This window comes from Oncorhynchus mykiss, chromosome 13 (genome assembly GCF_013265735.2).
Source record: "Oncorhynchus mykiss isolate Arlee chromosome 13, USDA_OmykA_1.1, whole genome shotgun sequence".
NCBI lineage: Eukaryota > Metazoa > Chordata > Actinopteri > Salmoniformes > Salmonidae > Oncorhynchus > Oncorhynchus mykiss.
In genome coordinates, this window is record NC_048577.1 from 20,796,434 (window position 1) to 20,814,690 (window position 18,257).

At 42.1% G+C, this 18,257-nt stretch overlaps 1 protein-coding gene across 1 annotated transcript; it reads right to left on the minus strand.

Moving 5' to 3' along the window:
* Window positions 1-71: 71 nt before the first annotated feature.
* LOC110485900 (tensin-4) lies at window positions 72-17,714 on the minus strand. Its single transcript, XM_036940574.1, has 13 exons — window positions 17,664-17,714; window positions 11,470-11,739; window positions 8,977-9,322; window positions 8,440-8,774; window positions 8,211-8,306; window positions 7,277-7,408; window positions 6,685-6,777; window positions 6,053-6,130; window positions 4,319-4,381; window positions 2,637-2,808; window positions 2,428-2,496; window positions 2,218-2,244; window positions 72-2,090 (listed from the first exon to the last, which is right to left on the minus strand). Exons 2-13 carry the CDS (start codon window positions 11,726-11,728, stop codon window positions 1,958-1,960), a joined length of 1,803 nt encoding a protein of 600 aa, XP_036796469.1. The 5' UTR covers window positions 11,729-11,739; window positions 17,664-17,714; the 3' UTR covers window positions 72-1,957.
* Window positions 17,715-18,257: the final 543 nt, after the last annotated feature.

Here is an 18,257-nt window from a genome sequence, read left to right on the forward strand (position 1 = left end):
TGGCAGGTATGTGTTTGGGGTATGGGTGCACCCTGCAGGGATATTAAAGATCCATTACTGGACAAGACACAAACACTTGTCACTTTAAGTTTATTATTATCCTAAATATAAAATAAACATGACAAAATATGAAATAGATACGTTTTGTATTCAATACACAATAATATACATCTGACAAAATAGATATGATAAAGTTAGTGCAGGAAAAAATATAATTATTGTCATGAAGCATAGCAATAGGCTATACATAATCAAATTACCCATACTAGGGCCCAATTCTAACTTGCATGCCCATAAATCACATTTTCTCATGCATTAGTGTAGATGGGAGAGTTGTGCCAAAATGCAAGTGACACATGGATCTCAAGTTAGAATTTGTCCCGGAGAGGATATCTCTACTTATCTAATGAACCTCTAGTGCTTTTCAACCTCGTTAGATAACCCCCCACCCCACGTGTTCATGCGCGCGCTGTTTGTGAGTCTGATCGCAATTATATAATTGTACCAAATCAAGTCTATACAAGGTTGGAATACTTTCTTTCCTTCTTGACAGCATTCCAATTACACCTATGGTAAAAGTCACTAACAATAACTAATTAGAAAGACACAAAGGGCCTTTATTCTTTGAGTTTTTATTTTATTAAACAAATAACAAGTTAATTGTTTAGGTACAAAATGTGCAAACGTCTTATCCGCGATAAATAAATAAAAAACTCTGACATGACAAATGTTTGAAGCAGAGCATCAGTATCAAATAAACATTTTATCCATAATACAGTACAAACGAAAAAGCTATGATAGGAAACAGTGGGTGAGAACAAATCTTCTAGAGACCTTCAAATGTTCAGGAAATAATTTCCTAGGCAGACTTGCCTGGTAGCTAGCGGATTTAGAATTACGCAGCAGGGATCAGGGTAGACTTCTCTGTGGCAAACAGTTCCACTGCCCATCATTGCAACCTTGGTAACGAGGGCACTCAGAATGTCTGTATTGGGGGAGACTCTGTACTGGGTTTTGTTATTGGAAACGAGACTGAATATTCGCTCGCAGTCTGCATTGCTGTGGAATAAGACCAATATCCCCAGCGTCACAGCCGATTTCTCTCCAGGCCTGATCCGTGCGCATGTTGACCAGACTCTGCTCAAAAAGGTTGTTGTTGGCAATCTGTCTGCCCATTGGCAATGTCAGCGATATCTTCGTTAGAAGTGTGTTTCAGCCTATGTAAAGGTGCCTATTGTATTTCTTTGCAGCTGCATACATCATTTGGATTTTCAAAATGGATAAAATCTCAAATCTAGTGCAAGGCATTCTAGAAGCATTGCATCTATAGCTAATACCGGACACTCATTCATTCTTCATCGCGCAGTCTTCTAAACTCCCGACCCCATTTAAGGCCAAGATGTTTATATTTATTTTTGATTATACCTTTGTAATGCTTTTTGTGACGTGGATCATAATTACAGTTACAGACTATCAGGTTGCGTGATCCTCGTAATGTTACGTGGAAAATACAACTAATGGGACGCAGAATTACATGTGTATCACACTCGCACCAATGCGACCAGTTATTTTTCATATTTGCATTTCATTTCTTTCACTAGCAAATGCAAGTGAACTGCTGGCACTTTAGAGCCCACTGAATGTCCCACTGAATGTCCACACCGTACATGTCTGTGTGTTGCAGCTCGAGAATCGGGATGTTAGATTTACTCAGTGGATTTATTTTTTATTAAAATGTTGTTTTTTAATCCCCCCAAAAATCAGGCCCTATTCATTTCTGCGTACTTTTAACTCGATCTCGTACCTGCCTGCATACATGGACCGAGAATTGACACATCAGAGTATCTGTGTCAGGTCTGGCTTTGGGCGCCCTCGTAGACGGTAGTGATTTAAAGAGCTTCCAACATTCAGTGCTGTGATATTGTCTTCTCACCTTCCCATACTGGACAGATTGAGGTTATGATTTGAAAATTATGCCCTGTGTCAACTCAATGGTCGGATTACAGGGCTGAAGAGGGTCGTATTCTGCGAAGACGTGGCACACATTCTCCCTACCCGCTTCAGTGCCCTTTGCCACTATACCAAATATCCTGGATGGGAAAAAAATAATCAAAGTTGGATATTAGCCTACATTGTTGTTAGCTTTCATTCACAAATTATACCTATTATAATGTGGGCAAATGCATGCTGAAGCTAGCTAATAATGAGGAACATTACCTTGCTGGTTTGGAACTCTTGTGCCACCTGTGAAGATAAAAAGTGGTTGAATTTAGAGATTAAAACTACGTTTAAAAATGGAGAGAGAAACAGTCCATTCAGAGTGGACTTTATTTCTGATTTGTAGGCCCCATGTTTTTCCTGACCACATGACCTTACCAGGAAAAACTCGGGGCCCTGAAACACAAGCGTTTGAAAGAATCAACTCACAGTCTCTTGTCTGGATCTTCACCACTGTAGCTGAGCATGTGTGCAGGGTAATGACGTCTGAAGAAAAGTCTAATGGGAACACACGCATTCATCAGATTTCATTTCATCAAGAAAGGTCTTAGAAGTCATTTACCATCATCAGCTGTAGAGTCATCGAACAACTCAAAAGAAAATGTCATTCAGAAAAAAAAACGCCGTATTTTTCTTACTTTCTCTGGATGTCTGTCAAGGTGACACCTTTGGGTGACACCTTCAGGTTGACTATGGTGGGTGTGATGGTGCTCAGGTCCATCGTGAAGGTGGAGGACACAGCCTTTTGTACAGCACATGGCCCTGTCAACGTCTCAGTGGGGATTGCACTCAGGTAGAGGAAATTGCAAGCTAGGGAGAAGACAGGGAAGATCATGAATTCATTTGAGAGAAGAGAAACCAGTGTGATGCTTTTTATCACAGCTGTCTACTGCGGCATGCAGGACAGGGGGACAACCACTACATTGTACTGCAGATTTCTACACTTAACAGTCATTCCCTAAATATTATAGGAGTCCAAATGCTGTGTGCAATGTAACCTACTATGACTGTTTATAATGTAGCATAATTGATTGAATGCAAGAAGTTGCAACATTGTTGCAGCTTGTGTTGCACTCATACAGCGCTGTATAAAATCTGTCCACGTTAAGCAGATTCCTAATTAATAAGCAGGCGAGGAGTTTTGTATGGGCGGCAATGAGAGAGTGTTGAATTTAGCCAAGATAAACATGATTTGCTATTTTGATACGTGAGGCTTATTTGATCTAATATAAGTTTCGTCATGTTTAGGTTGTTACGAGTGTACTGATATAACTGTTATTCACGTGACATCCTGGCAACTTTGAGAAAACGTTCTATCAGAGTTGTCCCTGTTGAAATTCGAGACAGTCTATGCATAGTATTAGGCTTGAATATAATCGTACTCTCCATTGAACACAGGCGGGTGACGTCAACACCCCTCATCGAATATTCAAAATAGTATTTAAATAACAAAATATATCCACCAATCCAAATAGAGGAATATGTGTGGAAGCTTGACAGCGCGCCATTCCGCTCTGTGGACAACGAATCCAATTGCCGAGACGAATACATAGGTATTTCGTCAATTTCCAAATCTCTGGCTTTTATCAGGAATACTGTAATGATCCATATACTTGGCAGGAGCCACGAGGGGTCAGGTGATCACCTCACCTTTGAGCTTTGTTGGCATGCACTGCTTTGGAATCCCTAAAAAACATGCCACTTCGATTCAAGTGACTTTTTGTAGCAGGTTAGGATAGCATTTTCGCTAACCAACTACACACAAGTAGTAGCTATATCAAAGTGGCGTGTTTTTAGGGAATCTCTGCACGGCTTACCCGAACATACCGTTCGCTGACTTTGTACATATTTAAATATGTTCCAAAAGTATATTACGGGGAAACTAACTTATAGTTGAACTAACAAGTTCAAGATAACCAATGCAGCAGTTTTCACCCGTTACGGACAAAATGTGCAGTATAACCGCAGTATGCTGCAATTCTTTCTGCTAAAATACCAGTCAACTGCATTTACTCTACTTTTACTGCTGTATCAAAACTGCAAAAAAAAAAAAAATTGTAAGGCCAAGTTTACTCAGGTAAGCCATGAACAGATAATTAGCTAATATTACAATGAAATGCTGGCTATTATAGCTAGCTAGCTTGGAATACTTCTTTAGCCAGTCACCATTAAGGCCTACCAAACATGTTCATGAAATATGATGTTGATGCATGTTATTCCTTAGAGGCAGAATAATATAAAACTTAGCTAGCTGATTGGCGAATTGATACCGCAACTCGACAACCTAATGATGAACGATGTTTGCACAATTCTCTCTCACCTGTCTTGGTCTTGTCTTCTGGTGCTGACCTGTCATTTGTTTCCTCCTGTCCTTTGTTCAGATCTGTAGACCAAACAGATGCAGTTGAAGTCGGACGTTTACATACACCTTATCCAAATACATTTAAACTCAGTTTTTCACAATTCATGACATTTAACCCTAGTAAAAACTACCTGTCTTAGGTCAGTTGGGATCACCACTTTATTTTAAGAATGTGAAATGTCAGAATAATTGTAGAGAGAATTATTTCAGCTTTTATTTCTTTCATCACATTCCCAGTGGGTCAGAAGTTTACATACACTCAATTAGGATTTGGTAGCATTGCCTTTAAATTGTTTAACTTGGGTAATCATTTTCGGGTAGCCTTCCACAAGCTTCCCACAATAAGTTGGGTGAATTTTGGCCCATTCCTCCTGACAGCGCTGGTGTAACTGAGTCAGGTTTGTAGGCCTCCTTGCTCTCACACACTTTTTCAGTTCTGCCCACAAATGTTCTATAGGCTTGAGGTCAGGGCTTTGTGATGGCCACTCCATTATCTTGATTTTGTTGTCCTTAGGCCATTTTGCCACAACTTTGGAAGTATGCTTGGGGTCATTGTCCATTTGGAAGACCCATTTGTGACCAAGCTTTAACTGATGTCTTGTGATTTTGCTTCAATATATCCACATAATGGTTGGGATGGTGTTCTTCGGCTTGCAAGCCTCCCTCTTTTTCCTCCAAAAATAACGGTGATCATTATGGCCAAACAGTTCTATTTTTGTTTCATCAGACCAGAGGACATTTGTGCAGTTTGCAGTTGCAAACTGTAGTCTGGCTTTATGGCGTTTTTGGAGCTGTGGCTTCTTACTTGCTGAGCAGCCTTTCAGGTTATGTCGATATAGGACTCGTTTTACTGTGGATATAGATACTTTTGTACCTATTTCCTCCAGCATCTTCACAAGGGTCTTTGCTGTTGTTCTGGGATTGATTTGCACTTTTCACACCAAAGTACGTTCATCTCTAGGACAGAACGAGTCTCCTTCCTGAGCGGTATGACGGCTGCGTGGTCCCATGGTGTTTATACTTGCGTACTATTGTTTGTACAGGTGAACGTGGTACCTTCAGGCATTTGGAAATTGCTCCCAAGGATGAACCAGACTTGTGGAGGTCTACAATTTTTTTTCTGAGGTCTTGGCTGATTTCTTTTGATTTCCCCATGATGTCAAGCAAAGAGGCATTGAGTTTAAAGGTAGGTCTTGAAATACATCCACAGGTACACCTCCAATTGACTCAAATTGTGTCAATTAGCCTATAAGAATCTTCTAAAGCCATGACATTATTTTCTGGAATTTTCCAAGCTGTTTAAAGGCACAGTCAACTTAGTGTATGTAAACTTCTGACTCACTGGAATTGTGATACAGTGAATTATAAGTAAAATAATCAGTCTGTAAGCAATTGTTGGAAAAATTACTTCTGTCATGCACAAAGTAGATGTCCTAACCGACTTGCCAAAAACTATAGTTTGTTAACAAGAAATTTGTGGAGTGGTTGAAAAACGAGTTTTAATGACTCCCAACCTAAGTTTATGTAAACGTCTGACTTCAACTGTACAATTTAATTGCCTGGTTTAGAAATGAAAATGTTGTCTTATATGTGGAATAATGCTATTATTCACATCATCATAAAATGTATGTAAACATCTGTGGCTTGTTGCCTGATTAGATTTAGGCTATTCGTTAAAGTATTATAGCATACCATGTGACTGGAGCAGAAGTTTGCAGGGTAGGGCATACGGAGTGACGGTGTGTTGGAAGACCAGGGCAGACAGACTACCTGCAAGGGGATACAAAAAAAACAGTCCAATTGTTTTAACTTAATGGTTGAATGTACATATCAAATGATAAAGTATTCATGTTGTTTCAAGGAATGTCCACAAGAGGGCGTGTGTGATCTTTCTGAGTCATGGCATTACGTCTGTGCACCAGGGTAGCCTTGATGATCCAAGGCAACAACAAAGCAACCTCGACATCACAAATGTGTTTGAGATCGGCATAGATTGTCACAATCAGACTCAACTGTTGTTTTTCTGTGATTGTTGCGGTACAGCCAATATAAATCTCATCTACTTTCATTGTTTCTTACAGGACAGGATAGAAGCCCACATCTCTCAAAGCCCTGAAATGAAAACGTCTCCATCCCTCTGCCTCCCAGTTTTCAGGACACAGACCAGACATGGCTGACTCAAGTCTTGTGATTCGTGCTTCTCCTAAACCAGGGTGTGGGCCTTTTGTCAAGACTGTTTACCATGAATGAGCAATCTGTCAAAGAAGTGGGATTGATGGATTGTCACACTATGAATGAACAAGTTGACGTAGCCCACTCCTTACCAAAGTACGGTTCCTGTGAGGAGCCCTTGATACGGACGCCCTTGGCCGACGATTCAATGAGAAAGTGCCTCACGAGATCTGAGCTGCCCTCCGCTACAATAAAGAAGCCAAGAGTCAGGAAAGAGACAAGGCAGATAGTCAGTGTAGTATTTACTGAAAACAAATCTGATATGACATATGGCAGTTAGATAACATACGGACAGATGGCTTTGATTTTACTGTGATGATGCGGTGTTGTGTAATATTGATAATAGTTACTACTGATGTAAGAAGCCAGGATTTAAACACTATAATAACATTCCGGTAATCAAATGCTATTGAGTGTTTGCACCGCCACAGAGGTAGACATTATGAGTAATGAGCGGCCTCCGGTTGCACCACAGTTTTCAGGGTCAACACAGACTGACATTCCCACTCAAGTTAGCAGCGGGGAGAGTTAGGTGAGACCTGTCAGGTCTTTTCAAGACACACTGGTGTTAATCCTGGCATTTAGTGTGCTTTAGTTGTGTGTACTCTGTTTATAGGACTGTGTGGTGGTGGTGGTGGTTCTGAGCAGTGGTGTTGTACTGAGAAGGACTTAAGGATTGTTTACCTGGTTGGCCAGTAGGGGATATGTTGACGGGCGCCTGGTCCACCTTCATAGCCAGCCCAAAGGAGCCTCTGAAGGACGTGCTGTCTCTCACCACGAATGTCCCCGGCTCCTTATCTATCACTATGGCCTCAGCTACAATCACACAGGTACCACAGATACAGATCAGATTGTGCAGGGCTATCCCCATAGTCACCATTGTTGTGCAGGGCTATCCCCATAGTCACCATTGTTGTGCAGGGCTATCCCCATAGTCACCATTGTTGTGCAGGGCTATCCTCATAGTCACCATTGTTGTGCAGGGCTATCCCCATAGTCACCATTGTTGTGCAGGGCTATCCCCATAGTCACCATTGTTGTGCAGGGCTATCCCCATAGTCACCATTGTTGTGCAGGGCTATCCCCATAGTCACCATTGTTGTGCAGGGCTATCCCCATAGTCACCATTGTTGTGCAGGGCTATCCCCATAGTCACCATTGTTGTGCAGGGCTATCCTCATAGTCACCATTGTTGTGCAGGGCTATCCCCATAGTCACCATTGTTGTGCAGGGCTATCCCCATAGTCACCATTGTTGTGCAGGGCTATCCCCATAGTCACCATTGTTGTGCAGGGCTATCCCCATAGTCACCATTGTTGTGCAGGGCTATCCCCATAGTCACCATTGTTGTGCAGGGCTATCCCCATAGTCACCATTGTTGTGCAGGGCTATCCCCATAGTCACCATTGTTGTGCAGGGCTATCCCCATAGTCACCATTGTTTGTCACTCTGTTGCAGGCCGAGTATCAATAAAAATAAATCATTTTAGCCTAAAATCAGCGTTTGTTTTCTGTTTCAACCTAAATTTGCTTTGCGTCTTTGAAACGTAATTTAGAACATACAATGCAACAGTTGCTGGCAAATATATTGGCTCCCCGTTTCTTCTCAAAACGCTTACCCTGAACTCTGTTGATGTGTGGACGGAACCAGAACTGAGAGGTGTCCATGACAAACTTCATGGAGTGCTGGTTGCCTTGAAAATGGCCTTGCAAAGCTGAGGGACCATGAAAAGAAAATGCACATGCTTTTATTATTGTATACGCACAAACCTTTTCCCAGCAGAGAGCACTGGACAGAGATTTTAGATTTTAAACAGATTGGCGAGGATCATCGTCATCAGGACTCACAGTGAGAGGGAGATGGCGAGGATGGCCTGGAGCTGGGCCTCTGCTTGATCTGTCTGTCTGGGACCATTGCCTCTGGAGGTGACTGGGGGCTGAGCACCCGCTCTGGGGCTCCGTTGACCAACACCACAGGGATGTCTGTCAGTGAACCGGCCAGGGAGGCAGGGCTGCTGTGGATCCCCTGGAAGTGGCCGAGTGGTGATGGGCCAGTTGGCGAACGCTTGTTGGTGAACGGCCTGGTCGAGGACCTGGACACGTCGCTGTAGGAGCTGGACGTGCGGTAGAGGAGGAGAGACTCGGGGCTGTCGCCTTCACTGTCACTGAGCAAGGACTGATAGCTGTGGAAGAGAAGATGTTTACGGCACTGTGGAGTCCAGACAGAGGGTAGATTGAGCTTTCAAGTGTCAATCTGTATCAGCACCAGTTAGTGTTGCTCTGTGGAGTCATGACTGGTCTAACGTGTCATTATGTTTGCATCAAACTCCGATATTAAAGTCATTTCCAAAAGCATGTATTAACAAGAGTGCGAAGGAGTCTGACCTGCCCATCATGTAACTGGTTTCTGAGCCGGGCGACGTGGAGATCATCGAGACGGCACTGTTCCTGTGAGAGTGTGACATGCGCAGGGTAACCGGGGATGAACACATGCCCACCTCGCCTCCCTGCGTCGAGGGCAGCCGCCGGCGGACAACACTTCCACACGGCAGTGGGGGGCGAGAGGAGGCATCAGAGAACACCAGGGAGCCTTGGGGGCTGCACCTGGAGCCAGAAGCAGAGGACAGTGGGATGGGAATGCTGCAGGAGGGGGAGACGGAGGTGGAGATGTGCCTTGGAGCACAGCCTCTGGCCACACAGCTGGAGACGTCTTCATCTGGAGAGAAGTCATCTGGAGAGGAGAGAGGGAGAACGCCATAGGAAGTTGGTGCTAAATATCGAATGGATAAAGGGAAGGAAAAGGGAAATGAGAAACCGAATGGGTCTAGACAATATAAGAAATTGCAAATGTGTTATCTGAGAGGAGAGAGGAAGAACAAACCGAGAGAAGCGTGAGAAAGGAATGTTCAGTGGCTTAACCAGGGAATCAACTGAACTTCCCTATTCGGCGAGCAACGAGTCACACAATTCGTCTGATTTGTTTTTTTCTCCCGGTGTTTCTAACAATACAGTCACTTACGAGAAGTGATCACACACATTTCAAGTTGGATGGTCTTGAACGTTTCCTTCCCCATTATATGAATGAGAAGTGTTGAAATAGTTGTTTTCCTGTGATCAACAATCTTATCCACTGAGTGCCGTTACAGATCAAATGTATTGCCTTTTCAAGAGCCGCATACCCATACTCTACAGTCAGAGCAGATTGTGGAGACTTGTTTAATCTCATACGTGTACACACACATACATCCCATTCCTTTCCCTTCTATGGCGTTGTCTGTATTAGATGGGTGTGGCTTTATTATGGCAATACTACACTTAGTATACCAGACATTAAAAACATCTCCCCATTTTGCCCTCAGAACAGCCTCAATTCGTTGGGGCATCGACTACAAGGTGTCGAAAGCGTTCCACAGGGATGCTGGCCCATGTTGACTCTAATGCTTCCCACAGTTGTGTCAAGTTGGCTGGATGTCCTTTGGGTGGTGGGCCATTCTTAACCATTGCCATCAATAAGGGATCATAGCTTTCACCTGGATTCACCTGGTCAGTCTATGTGTTGGAAACATAGCCTGGTACCTCTCTAGGTTTCTTCCTAGGTTTTGGCCTTTCTAGGGAGTTTTTCCTAGCCACCGTGCTTCTACACCTGCATTGCTTGCTGTTTGGGGTTTTAGGCTGGGTTTCTGTACAGCACTTTGAGATATCAGCTGATGTGCGAAGGGCTGTATAAATAAATTTGATTTGATTTGAAAGAGCAGGCGTTCTTAATGTTTTGTACACTCAGTGTCTACCACACAAGTGTTTTCCTGGGAGGCTAAAGACAGCAGGTTGAAATTCGTCCACGTCGTGCAGGCTTTTACTTGTTCAAGTGAGTCCCTACCCAGCCTCTTCAAATACACCAAGCAAACACTGTGTTCCTGCTGTGAGGATGAGAATGCAGTACTTTGCCACGGAGAAGTTTCAACTTGTCCCCCCCCCAAAAAATTATTATGGTTGACTGTATGATCTACCCGCTTGTCAGTAACGGCGGGAACCTATTGAAATAGATGAGTCTGTTGCCCCATGCCACTGAGGTGAGGTGTCCTGTGGTCAGGGTGAGTGAGACGGGCGGGTCACTGTTATGTTGTGACTAGAGTTGACGTGGAACGGTGACTAGTACCAAGGGGGAGATCCGTTGATGAGTAGGTAGTACCAGTAACTATATCCATCACAATTACTGTGACCTCATTCAGTACATCCCACGCCATTTGTTCTTTGGTTTTCTAAGAATGAATACTTGTGCATGGAATTGTGCTCACTTCTGTTTTTCAGTTGTTCAGACCATGTCAGACAGTTACTGTCGAAAAGGTTGACTGTATTGAAAGCACCAGTGCGTCTGCCTCAGATGTTCTGGGTGTGGTATGTGTTTTTTTTTTTTTGTCTGGGCAGTAACCCCAGACAAATGTACTCTATTTTGTAACATTAAACTGATGTGAAATTATGGGTGGATTTTTACATAGCCCCGGGCCATGGGTACATGAATGGGGCACAAAGGAAGTTGTTATTCAAGGTTCTCAGGCTTGGTCTCCAGCCAACGTAACTGCAGATGTTTCTAGCCATGTTTTACGACAGAAAAGTACCCTAGGTCTGAACCCTTTCGTTGACCAAGTTGGACATTTTTCAATTTTCAAAACTGTTGAATTGAATGAGCGAAAGTAATTCTGTAGGCGTAGGCCTCCTGACAGATCTACGTAGAAATATTGATAAAAAAAATATATATATATGTAGATAAACTACAGTTTAAATAAAGCATGTGAGTTTGTACTGTAGAAAATAAATAGGCCTATATTACAGCAATGAATAAATATTGGGCTTTATATGCCCTCTCACTCATTGTCCTACCTGTGTGGAGGCTGCTGGACTGGGACCTCTTGTTGAAGTAGATGGGATCAAACGTGGGGTCCAGTTCCAGAATGAGCTGGTTCAGGTTATCTAGGGAGATGTCCAGGTCGTCCTGTTCACTGCAACTCCCGTTGGGGTCCATCATGGCGCTCGGACTGCACCCCAGAGCTACCTCATGAGCAGAGTCCAGGCAGGTACTCTGACCCACCCTCAGAATGTGATTGGGTATTATGTGGGACATGGCTCCAGCTATAGGCATCACGTAAATCTCTGAAACAGACACACCAGTGGGATTAACTCACTAATATATATATTGCTGTAAATATCATTCTTAGTATATCTTGTGTAAATTCATCCGGTGCGTACATAGTACCAGTCAGAAATTTGGACACACCTACTCATTCAAGGGTTTTTCTTTATTTTCACTATTTTCTATACATTGTATAATAACAGGGAAGACATCAAACTACTGAAAAAACACATATGGAATCATGTAGTAACCAAAAAAGTGTTCAACAAATCAGAATATAATTTACATTTGAGATTCTTCAAAGTAGCCGCCCTTTGCCTTGACAGATTTGCACACTTGGCATTCTCTCAACCAGCTTCACCTGGAATTATTTTCCAACTGTCTTGAAGGAGTTCCCACATATGCTGAGCACTTCTTGGCTGCTTTTCCTTCACTCTGTGGTCCAACTCATCCCAAAACCATCTCAATTGGCCCAAGCAAGTCTCTTCTTATTATTGGTGTTCTTTACTAGTGGTTTCTTTGCAGCAATTCAACCATGAAGGCCTTATTCATGCAGTCTCCTCTGAACAGTTGATGTTGAGATGTGTCTGTTACTTAAACAGTTACTATGAAGCATTTATTTGGGCTACAATCTGTGGTGCAGTTAACTCTAATGAACCTATCCTCTGCAAAGCTAAATATGGGTCTTCCTTTCCTGTGGCGGTACTCATGAGAGCCAGTTTCATCATAGCACTTGATGGTTTTTGCGACAGCACTTGACTGACCTTCATGTCTTAAAGTAATGATGGACTGTCGTTTCTCTTTGCTTATTTGAGCTGTTCTTGACATAATATGGACTTGGTATTTTGCCAATATGGCTATCTTCTGGATACCACCCCTACCATGTCACAGCACAACTTAAGGCACACCTGTTAATTGAAATGCATTCCAGCTGGTTGAAGCTGGTTGAGAGAATGCTAAGAGTGTGCATAGCTGTCAAGGCAAAAGGGTTGCTATTTGAAGAATCTCAAATAGAAAATATATTCTGATTTGTTTAACACTTTTTTGTTTTCATGTGTTATTTCATAGTTTTGATGTCTTCACTATTGTTCTACAATGTAGAAAATAGTTTAAAAAAATAAAGAAAAATCCTGGATTGAGTAAGTGTGACTTTTAAACTGGTACTGTACATAGATGGAATTTGGAATACTGTTACAGTGCTTTTTGGGTTGTTAATTGGATTTGTTCCCACGTCCCATATTAAACTTTGATTTGATTTGATTAGCACGGGCGAGATTGCTAACATTGGCGTGTCAATGGGATGAATGGAAGTTATTGCACTGTGTCCCGAACTGACCTAAATAGGACAGCTGTGCCTAGCCTACACTTGACCCTGCTACTGTACAAGTTATATTTACACTTTGCTAAAATGCACATGTATCTATACAAATCTACATTACAGATAAAAATGTTAAGAAACCCAGAGGGGAAAAGTTATTTAAACTGTCTGGTTGTAAGGAACGGAATTTCAACCAGTTGCCGACTAAGAAAAAGCCGTCAGTTAAAGGACATTGCAATTCAACAGAACCCAAGTAGAAGGCTCAGCACTAAAAGTCTAGATGTGGTACAGTAGATGATTTACACGTTTGTTTTAGGATTCACATCATACTGCTTTTTCATTGGACTCACACAAATTGTCATCTTGAGTCAAATCAATTCAAATATCACTCTTCCACATTGTGTGATCTCCACCCAGCGGTTCCCAGTCTCAATAGACTTGCAGCTGTCCCGTGAACTACAAGAACCCTCCACAAACGTTCATTGTATTGTTGATAGCATTGTCAACAAAGGTCAACTCTTTTGTGAACCCAGTGAAAGGAGCTACATCTAAATATGAGTAATATTTAATTATATGAGACCTGTTTACTGTTGGCTTAACAGCTACTGGCGATTAACAGATACTCATATCCTTCTCTTCAGGTTTTCTGCCTACCAGTTGCTTATCAATACTGTTGTTAATTACCTATACTCTTGCATGTGTGATGCTAAGGGCCATAGTCATTCTGAAACTGACCTGTTTGACCTAGAAGTATGATGCAATCTCTTGTGAAAGTGAAAGGTTTGCTTGCAGTGATAGTTGAGGAGATAAAGGAAGCAGTCAGAGGAAGGGTGTGTAGTGTGTCAGAGGGAGATCATAGACTCTACCCCCTCCTCGTCTCAGACAGGGCAAGGCACCCAGTGAGTCACAGGGCCAGAGGGAGTCGCCATGACAACGCAACCCTTGTTGTCCCCCCCCAACATTTCCATTGCTGATACAGCAATCAGAGACCATACGTTTTCTATCCTGATTTACCAATGGTAAATACAGCAATTAAAAGATGTGCAGATGTCACGTCTAAAAACTGCTTCCTATTTTATTTACCCTTTATTTAACTAGGCAAATCGGTTGAGAACAAATTCTTATTTACAATGACAGCCTACCACGGCCAAACCCTCCCCTAACGACACAGGGCCAGTTGTGCGCCGCCCCATGGGACTCCTGATCACGGCCAGTTGTGATACAGCCTGGGATCGAACCAGGGTCTGTAGTGAGGCCTCTAGCACTAAGATGCAGTGCCTATAGACCCCTGTGCCACTCAGGAGGCCTTATAAAAAAACAACTTTAGTGTTGCTGTAGTGTAGCCTACTATTTCCACCCATTCTACTATTTCCACATTGCAGACAGAGTGAGGAAAGTTGATGCTTGAGGCTCTCTGTTATGTGACACACTTCAAAAACATTCCATCAGCCTTAGGGGCAACACATACTGTAGTTGCAGTAGCATGAGGTTGCAGCATTAGATTGCAACCCTGCGAAGGACGTCCAATCTCCATGTGTATGTGCAGGTAGCTTGTGCATGAGGTCCCAACCCACCTTCACCACGATACACGTAATACTTATAAGAATAATAGATATACACTACCGTTCAAAAGTTTGGGGTCACGTAGAAATGTCCTTGTTTAAATTTTTTTTGTTTAAATGTCCATTAAAATAACATCAAATTGATCAGAAATACAGTGTAGACATTCATAATGTTGTAAATTACTATTGTAGCTGGAAACGGCTGATTTTTTAAAATGGAATATCTACATAGGCATACAGAGTCCCATTAGAGAACCCCATTATCAGCCTTACAAGTCCTCAACTGGCAGCTTCATTAAATAGTCCCCACAAAACACCAGTCTCAACGTCAACAGTGAAGAGGTAACTCCGGGATGCTGGCCTTCTAGGCCGGTGTTGCAAAGAAAAAGACATATCTCAGACTGGCCAATAAAAATAAAAGATTAAGATGGACAAAAAAACACAGACACTGGACAGAGGAACTCTACCTAGAAGGCCAGCATCCCGGAGACGCCTCTTCGCTGTTGACGTTGAGACTGGTGTTTTGCGGGTACTATTTAATGAAGCTGCCAGTTGAGGACTTGTGGTGCATCTGTTTCTCAAACTAGACACTCTAATGTACTTGTCCTCTTGCTCAGTTATGCACCAGCGTCTCCCACTCCTCTTTCTATTCTGGTTAGAGCCAGTTTGCTCTGTTCTGTGAAGGGAGTAGTACACAGCATTGTACGAGATCTTCAGTTTCTTGGCAATTTCTCGCATGGAATAACCTTCATTTCTCAGAACAAGAATAGACTGCTGAGTTTCAGAAGAAAGTTCTTTGTTTCTGGCCATTTTGAGCCTGTAATCGAACCCACAAATGCTGATGCTACAGATACTCAACTAGTCTAAAGAAGGCCAGTTTTATTGCTTCTTTAATCAGAACAACCGTTTTCAGCTGTGCTAACATAATTGCAAAAGGGTTTTCTAATGATCAATTAGCCTTTTTAAATGATAAACTTGGTTTAGCTAACATAACGTGCCATTGGAACACAGGAGTGATGGTTGCTGATAATGGACCTCTGTACGCCTGTGTAGATATTCCATTAAAAATCAGCCGTTTCCTGCTACAATAGTCATTTACAACATTAACAATGTCTACACTATTTCTTATCAATTTGATGTTATTTTAATGGACAAAAAATGTGCATTTCTTTCAGAAACAAGGACATTTCTAAGTGACCCCAAACCTTTGAACGATAGTGTAAATCTGTTACTGAAAAATCCCTACTTTAACATTTGTAAAGACACAATTATCTATCCTTGATTAACGTTTTTTGATACTTGCTTGCATAAATCTTTTTTTTCTCCAAAGTGTAACAGCAGAATTATAAGTAAACACAGTATACACATTCTAATTAAATGCATTCTTAATCTCCCTCCGTCCCATTTATGAGATCCTGTATACTGAAATATAGTTGAGGTATCTTACCTGTTTTTGTTGTTCTCTTGTTCTCAGTGTGTAAAGAAAGGGGTTGCTTATGTCCCTGAGGTTTCAAAGTAAATGAATCCAGGAGTAGAATGCTTTTATTGATAGCTCCCGACCCTTCCTGCTGTCATCCAGTCAGCCCACTGTTTCACACGCCCTTGCTTGCAGCTCTAACATTCTGGGTTAGGTCGGATGACGTCATCAACGTGGTAAGCACATAGAGTTGTAGGATATTCATTTGAGCCAGTAACAGGAAATATGAATTATAATATAATTATACATAATATAATTCATGGCGATTTAGAATACATTTGTATTTTTACAGACATCTGTAACTAGAATGAGTGAAATTTAAAGGAGGGGTAGTGTTCTAGAGAACATAGTCGTGAAGTGGGCACGAGTCCAACCCCTGTCTTATATTTTCCATTCAGAAAGGATGTAAAGGGATAAACCCTTTCTTACAAACAATAGCCTATTGTCATTTGCTTTTCTGGGGAAGTGACCTCTCCAAGGTCCGTTTTGAAACGAGTAGGTGAATGAGACGATGTCTGCCAATGTCTGACTTTTGCTAATCTCCTCTGTAACCCCATAGTTTGAGTGTAAACCATTTATTAACCGTGTCATGTGATGTTCTTTTGTCCCGTGGAAGCCTTCAAGGTCACACTTTATTTGGAGAGTCTGGATAGTCCATCTGTAGATGCTCTACAGATGGCCATACTATCAACAAACTATCTGTTGATAAGCAACTGCTTGCTAAGGTTATGGTTAAGCTTAGGGTTAGGTTTAAAATAAGGGTTAGGGCAATGATTCCCCAACTCGGTCCTGGGGACCCCAAGGGGTGCACGTTTTGGGTTTTTGCCCTAACACTACACAGCTGATTCAAATGATCAAAGCTTGATGATTAGTTGATTATTTGAATCAGCTGTGTAGTTCAAGGGCAAAAAACAAAATGTGCACCCCTTGGGGTCCACAGGACCGAGTTTGGGAAACCCTGTGTTAGGGTAAGGGTTAAGCTTAGGTTTAGTGTTAGGGTGGCAGGGTAGCCTAGTGGTTAGAGCGTTGGACTAGTAACCGGAAGGTTGTAAGTTCAAACCCCCGACAAGGTACAAATCTGTTGTTCTGCCCCTGAACAGAACTGTTCCTAGGCCGTCATTGAAAATAAGAATTTGTTCTTAACTGACTTGCCTAGTTGAATAAAGGTCAAATTAATACAAAAAAATAGGGTTAGTAGATAGTTAGCTGAAATGTTACTGATGGGTCTGTAGTGCATCTACAGATGGACTATACAAATAAAGACTTACAGGCTTCAAATACCCATATTGAAGCAAGGTACTGTAAATTGGTGGAAATCTAACATGCCAAATAGCATAGAAGTAGGGTTCCCACATGAAAAAATACTTCAGTTTACTATAGAATACTACAGTACTTACTATAGAATTCTATAGTAAACTGCAGTATACTGTTAATCAGTTCAGTGCCTAAATTCAACACACCTGGTCTTCCAGGTCAGTTAAACCAAAAACATGAAGTGCCTGTGGCCCTCCAGGACCAGGGTTACCTACCCCTGCTGTAGAATACTACACCACACTGTAGAATCCCTCGATCACGTGTAGTACTTACTATAGAACAGGGCTGTCCAACCGTCTTCCTGGAGATCTACCGTCCTGTGGGTTTTCAGTCCAACCCTAATTTAACACACCTGATTCTACTTATCAGCTACTCAACAAGACCTTAACTAGCTGAATCAGATACGCTAAAAAACCTACAGGATAGGAAGAGGGTTGGGCAGCCCTGCTATAGAATGTTGTAATATACTGTGGAATACTATAGTAAATACCAGAGGTGTGGACTCAAGTCACATGACTTGGACTCGAGTCACAAATAGGATGGCTTGCAACTCGACTTTGACTTTAACACCAATGACTCATGACTTGAGCCTTATGACTCGACCTGACTTGACTCCCCAAGCCCAAATATTTAAAAAATGGAGCTTTAAAAAAAAAAGTGTGCAGCCCATCAACTCTTCATTTCACGCATTACAGTTTGAATCGTACAGCAGCTGTTTGCCTAAATCCTGCCTGATGTTGCTGCTGTTCCTTAAACCATTGACATATGTTAGCCTACTGTAACCACACAGAGACTGTGTGTGTGCGTGTGTGTGTGTGTGTGTGTGTGTGTGTGTGTGTGTGTGTGTGTGTGTGTGTGTGTGTTAAG

What these genes read in the sequence shown, in the direction of transcription:
- LOC110485900 (XM_036940574.1), bottom strand. Translation starts at nt 11,728, where the DNA reads ATGCCTATAGCTGGAGCCATGTCCCACATAATACCCAATCACATTCTG. An exon ending in ACCAGTTACATGATGGGCAG is followed by an intron (nt 8,775 to 8,976) that starts GTCAGACTCCTT and finishes TCTCTTCCACAG; the next exon opens with CTATCAGTCCTTGCTCAGTG. An exon ending in ATCCCCTACTGGCCAACCAG is followed by an intron (nt 6,778 to 7,276) that starts GTAAACAATCCT and finishes TCTTTATTGTAG; the next exon opens with CGGAGGGCAGCTCAGATCTC.